Source organism: Cebus imitator, unplaced genomic scaffold (assembly GCF_001604975.1).
Source record: "Cebus imitator isolate Cc_AM_T3 unplaced genomic scaffold, Cebus_imitator-1.0 Scaffold227, whole genome shotgun sequence".
NCBI classification, from domain to species: Eukaryota; Metazoa; Chordata; class Mammalia; order Primates; family Cebidae; genus Cebus; species Cebus imitator.
In genome coordinates this window covers 656,938-663,570 of record NW_016107542.1, presented here as the reverse complement: position 1 = coordinate 663,570, position 6,633 = coordinate 656,938, and the positions used below count along the sequence as shown (strand labels likewise).

Sequence of the window (6,633 nt, the reverse complement as noted above, 5' to 3'; positions counted from 1 at the left end):
CTCAGCCTCCTGAGTAGCTGGGATTACAGGCATGCGCCACCATGCCCAGCTAATTTTTTGTATTTTTAGTAGAGACGGGGTTTCACCGTGTTGACCAGGATGGTCTCGATCTCTTGACCTCGTGATCCACCCGCCTCGGCCTCCCAAAGTGCTGGGATTACAGGCTTGAGCCACCGCGCCCGGCCCTCTCCTTCTGTTCTTAAAAAATCCTTTGACCTTGGAAAGAACTAGGCTGATGGGCTCCAAGAGACTAGAGCCTAACAAGACGGCTGCCACATGGTCCATAGATCTGCATATGCACATGCTCAGGATGGCACCTCCCCCGCCCCTTCGTTAGCAGAGGCTCGGGATGGCCCACCCACTTGTTAGTGCATGCCCACTCACACCGGGAAGCTCACACCTGGACCGTTTACCACCAGTCCCACCCTGTTCTCACCAATCATCCCTGGCTCTCATTTCCATTATAGCTAGGGAGACTAATACATGAAACACAGCAACAGAAGGATTAGAGAACATTCTTCATACAGTAGAAATCCTGAACCACGGAAACAGTGGTTTTGAGGGCTTTAGAAACAGCAGGGCTTCTGAAGCCAAGGAGAGGTTGTAAAGAGCACAAAAAATATAGAAAATATAGAATTAGAAGCAGGGAAAGACGATAGTTTCCTTTGAGAACAGTAAAAGAAACTAATGTGGAATACTCTTCCACGGAGGTCTCCAATCCTATTGAAGTTAGCAAATCCCGAGAAACCAACTAAAAAGGGACACTCCTCCTGAATGCTTAGATTACTAGAAATTAACACACAAGTCGACATTGAGCGAGACAAAGAAGTTTTTCAGGAGGACTGTACTCTGTGTGGATCAAATTTCCTTTAAGACTCAAAGCAGGATACAGCATTGGCAAATCCTCATATATAAAAGCAAGAATCCTGGAGTTCCCCTTAGATTATTCTAAAAAAGGAAGCTTTCACCATCCCAGTAGTTCTGAAGGAAAACGCTCCCCTTTTGATCCTATCCATTCGCCAGTTTCTTAAGGAAGAATGTGCCCACCTTTGTGCTATTATTTTTTTGAGACCTTTAAAAAAGATAATGAGACGAACATTACAATCAAAGCGTGGGCCTCCAAAAGATCCTGGCTGAAACTAAACAAATACAAGATAATGTTAGAACAATTGGGAAAATGTGACTATGGCTTGTCTATTAGACATCAGGAACTATTGTTAATTCCTTTTGGTGTGATACAGGATGGTGGTTGGCTAGGAGATACCCTTATTCTTAGCTGCAAAGTATCATAATGATTGCAACTTACTTTCCAATGGTTTGGTAAAATAACAGGGTAGGGATAAATCATTGTTGAATTTCAGTTGGAGGGTATATAGGTGTTGACTGAACCAGTCTTTCAATGGAATATTTTTTGAAACCTTTCAAAATCAAAAGACATAAATAGCAATAGAGATTTTCTGACTAAGAAACAGAATTGAAGGCTGAGCAGGGACTTCATACGGCTTGATCCATGGCAGCATCTCTTCTGTCGTTGAATAGTTTAATGTCATGGGTACAGCAGGCTCCCTGGTGACACACCTGGACCACTCCAAGGAGACTGGCTCTCTCAGCCTCTCTCTTTTTTCCCTTATCAACTGTTCTGTAGCAAGAACCTGACCAGCCCTCTCAGGAAAACTGCCACTTCAGACACAAGGGTTTCAATCCTCTAGAATTCAAAGAAAGAGGCTGCATTTGTTGAGCTAAATTATCTCTTTATTAGGAAAGCACCAACACCACATTCTTGGAAATTACTGGAATTTTATTTGCCTCAGGCTTATGACTTGCAACCAAAGACATTGTGCAAAGAAAGCAAAGATTAAGTACACTTTAGGGAGAAGGAGACGATACACATTGGTAACACAGGAGATCAGGGTGACAAAAGAAGCCATCCAATACACTATATAGATTGCAATATTCAATAGCGTTTTCAACAAAACTTTTTTTAAAATCAAGAGCAAAAAAATTAAGCAATGTTTACAGTAGACATAAATCTTATACAGTTCAAAAAGCTTTTGTTCAGATCATAGAGCATAAAATGGAAAAATGTCTATGCAGGTGAAATCTAACTACTGTACATTTATCACCTATTAAAGTTGCTTATATGTACCACAGTGTAAAAAAACAATACCGAACAAATAAAATCCTCGAAAATTGCCTGATGAAAAATAAAATAACCAGTGGCTTTTAATGGCTTCTCCTGGTTATCGGTGCTACAAAAGACAAAAATCTGCTCTGAACAGGTGATAAAACCAGGCACAATCAAACCGTTACCAAATTAGACCCACCCATAGAAATATACTATCCACCCACATATTTTCCATCAAAAGCTTTTTTGTTTGTTTCAATCTTTGAGGCCCATTTGGTCACAATATGTTACAAATATTTGTGGATGTGTGTGTTTTTTACACCATGATATCATATGTTTGTCTCGCACTATCCTAAAGCTAGTTTATAGATGATGATGATAGAGAAACAACCCAGCGCCTATATGACAAATGAACTCACTGGGTAGAAATGAGACAGGGGAGTAAGGAATTCAGTTCTACCAAGGGAAAAAGGTCCATATCGATCACTCATCATCAGTCCCACTGCCTTCTGACTGTTCCTAAAAGTAAAAATAAGATAAAATGAAGTAACATCACATGTAATAAAAAGAAGATATAACAACAACAAACCATTAAGAGGCTAGTAAGAAAAAATGACATTTTGGCAACAACCCTCCAAATCTCCTTCCATGGGAGCACAGAAACACATTAAAGAGGCGTCACCAGCCTCTAACCTAGGAAGATTTTCTTACTGAAAACGCCAAAGCAGCGTCCACCCTCTGTGCTAGTGTTTGTGCCCTTTCACTTTGGCTGGAAAGGTTTATGGCAAATATTCTAGTTTTTCATGGCAGAAAAAAAAATACCCTGCATGTTATGTCTTCTATAGAAAATGCAGTCTTTTGAATGTATTTGAAAATGCTTGCATCAAGGGTTAAGGGTGGAGTGAGAGAATAATTCTGAAAATGGTCATGTGTTGAAGGTAAATCCAACTAGCACGTACACTAAAGGGGAAATGTATCTTTCCAGAAAGAAAATAATGTTGATGTCAGAAAACCACCCTCTGGAAAGTGAATGGATGAAATGAAGGGCACTTCAAAGGTAAGGTGGCAGGAGTTTCTGCCCACTCCTCTACCTTGCTGACCAGTCAGGGATAGCACGCTAGACTGAGTTATGTTACTTGGGTCTGAATTCCACCTCTGTATGTGACCTGTAGTGAAACACAAATAACCTAACCATTTCTGTAACATGTTTTTTGAGAGTGACATCTATCTCATGATGCTGACATCAGTATTTAATAGGCTACCACGCAGGAAGGTACCTATTTCAAGATCTGGCTCAACAGATGCTCCTAGAATTTTTCAAATATTAAAAATAACACCTCTGGGTACTTAAAAAGTCATGACTTTTTACACAGTCCCTTAAGCAGCAACTTGAGCTAGTAACTCTGACGTCATAACACTTTTTCTCATTCTTCCATCTAATCTACTGCTATGCACCAGGCACCATGCTGGGTGTGATGGTTATAAAATATTAACTGGCTGTGGGGAAAACCATATTTATAAGAAAGCATTTGGGAAGGTTAAAAATGGGGAAAAAGGAACTTGATTTAGTTTTTCATTTTTGAAGACTATTCAAAAAGCAATAAACAAAGCCCCAATTCTTTGTTTTAAATCATACAGTTCCATTCACATCCCTCAATAATGAAATCTCACTAATCCTGACATTTCCACCCCTGGGTAATAAAGCAAAAAGGCTGAAGGGGCATGGAAATGCAAGAGGCCAGTGGGCAGTGGAGAGGGCATCTCCACCTTCATCCCAGTTGGCTATACTTACACGTTCATCCTGCTCCTCATCGCTGTCAAAATCGCTCACTACAGGTTTGGCTTTTCCTCGATTTGGCCTTTTCTTGCCTTTCCCTTTGTCCCGGCCTTTCTCATCTTTTTTATTGAGCTTGATTTTCACCTTGACTGATTTTGCTAAAACCAAAGCAAATAAAATAGACAGCAATAAGTAATCACAAGGAGCTCTTGTGTAGGTGGTAAGACTATCACCAACCTGCAGACAACACAAACATCCCAGAATGCCCAGAACATTTCCAGTTCATGCCTGTTCTGCGTGGTTCTATCTAGGTAGTGACCCCTTTCACTTGCCAACCTGTCTCCATTTGGAAGATAAACGATACAGTCACGCTAAGCAGGCAACAAGAGGGGCTGAGGTCTCGTGGAGGCCAGCGAGGCGGGTCCTTTTCTCGTCTCCCAGTGGTTGACCAAGGATAACGAGGGGAAGCGTTTCCTACTTTGTGGAGGTGTTTGGGCAGTCATTAAATAGAACTTTTATATTAAAAATATAAATAAATGTAAGGAGTTTTTTTAAAGGCCAATACTTTTACTATGTAGATTCAAGTAGTTGAATATTTTTAACATAGAGGTACAAAATGGAAAGTAAAAAGAAACACTTGGCTTCTTCCCCCATTCCTAGTCTCTCTCCCTACAACTCTTGTAATTATTTCCAGGAAAAAAGAAAACTATTTCCATACCTACAAGCACATCCATTTCTCTGTGTATGTGTGAAATTCTACATATATTCTACAAAAGTCTTTCTCTATAGAATATAAAGAATTCAAATATATATATATACACACATAAATATTTGAATTCTTTACGTGTTTATCCCAAAGAGATCTTTATACATATCCATATTCTACAGTTGGCAGTTTACTCACATATGTGGGACATTTATGGGTATCAGCTCACACGTACCTGCCTATTTCTTTTAAATACCTGAATATTTTCCATCTCATGGTATACTATAATTTACTTAACCAGGCTTGTACTGAGGAGGGGTGAAGTTTCCTGCTTTTTTTGCTAGTATAAACAAAGCTGCTGTGAACCTATTTCAATGTATCTTGGCAGAATTTGAGGGAGGTATGGTGGACATGTCCATATGGTAAATTTCTAACAGTGCTCTGCCAGATTAGCCTTAAGAAAGATTGCATCCATTTCCACCTTCACAGGACTATTCTGGGGATACAAATGAAAACACTTGGAAGAGTTAAAGGTACAATATCACAGATATAGGTACATATCCCAAGGAACAAAGACAATCTGCTCCATGGTAGCTATTTGGGATAGGTATCCATAAAATACCATTTTTGGTATTTGATGATGAAGGCACTGAAAATGTGGGTCTCTCATTCAAGCCAGCTTTGCTAGACTACCATGTTTGGTGATTCTCAAGGCATCTAGAAATAGATGTTGTCATGGAAGGAATAATAGCTCCAGAAGCAATCTTAGAGATGACAACGTTCCAGACTTCTTTTGTGAAGTAGAGGGACCCACATCTCCCACAGAAACATAAGCTAACAGAAGAGAAGAGAGCTGTGCTGTTTTGAACTGAAGTGTGGTGGTAGCATTTGCCTTTCCTCCATCCCAAATGGGGCAAAGGTTGGCAAATGCTAGTACACAAGGTTTCCGTTATACCCAATGTCTGCTACTTAACAAGCTATGAGGTGGGGCCCTTGGTTTTGGGTGGAGTAGCTTAGGAAAAGAGGAGGAGACTGGAGAATGAAAAGGCCTACCTATTAATGAAAATGGAAAGATGTGGGACGTCTAAAGAAATAGATGCCAGGCTGGGCGCAGTGGCTCACAGCTGTAATTTCAGCACTTTGGGAGGCTGAGGTGGGCAGACCACCTGAGGTCAGGAGTTCAAAAACAGCCTGACCAACATGGAGAAACCTTATATTTACTAAAAATACAAAAAAATTAGCCAGGCATGGTGGCAAATGCCTCTAATCCCAGATACCAGTGTGCTATGTTTCCCGCTTTGTTTTTTGAGATGGAGTCTTACTCTGCTGCCCAAGCAGGAGTGCAGTGGCACAATCTTGGCTCACTGCAATGTCTGTCTGTCTCCTGGGGTTCAAGCCAATCTCCTGCTTCAGCCTCCCAAGTAGCTGGGACTACAGGTGCGTGCCACCACACCTGGGAAATGTTTTTGTATTTTTAGTAGAGACAGGGTTTCACCACATTGGCCAGGCTGGTCTTAAACTCCTGACCTTGTGATCTGCTCGCTTCAGCCTCCCAAAGTGTTGGGATTACAGGTGTGAGCCACGGTGCCCAGCCTGTGCTATGTTTTTATAAACAAATTTATGTATATAAAAAAAATAGGATGCAACTTCTGAAAATATTATATATATATATATATATATATGGATAAAGAATTATGTTTTTTTAATCTTTTAAAAAATATTTTCCAAGTCATCTGTATCAAGTATGTAATTGGAAACCTAATAATTTTTTAAAAGCATGTTTATACTTTTTTTTCAGACAGAGTCTTGCTCTGTTGCCCAGGCTGGAGTATATTGGTGTGATCTCAGCTCATTCTAACCTCTGCTTCCTGGGTTCAAGTGATTCTGCTGCCTCAGCTTCCTGAGTAGCTGGGACTACAGGTGGCCACCACCATGCCCGGCTAATTTTTATATTTTTAGTAGACCATAATCTAAAATCTTGATCTTAGCCCAGGGAGACCCTTCAAAAGTGATCCACCAGCTGGG

The 6,633-nt window shown here is 40.4% G+C and overlaps 1 protein-coding gene across 9 annotated transcripts in view; it reads right to left on the bottom strand.

The window, feature by feature from the left end:
* Nucleotides 1–1,734: 1,734 nt before the first annotated feature.
* SMARCA2 (SWI/SNF related, matrix associated, actin dependent regulator of chromatin, subfamily a, member 2) overlaps nt 1,735–6,633 on the bottom strand; it is a 180,284-nt gene continuing 175,385 nt past the window's right edge. For all 9 annotated transcript variants that reach the window (XM_017496952.2, XM_037727292.1, XM_017496954.2 and 6 more), the window contains 2 exons: nt 3,918–4,060; nt 1,735–2,644 (listed from right to left, as the gene is read on the bottom strand). In XM_017496952.2, the coding sequence (XP_017352441.1) occupies nt 2,609–2,644; nt 3,918–4,060 (179 nt within the window). In that variant the 3' untranslated portion in view covers nt 1,735–2,608. The remainder of the gene's footprint in view (nt 2,645–3,917; nt 4,061–6,633) is intronic.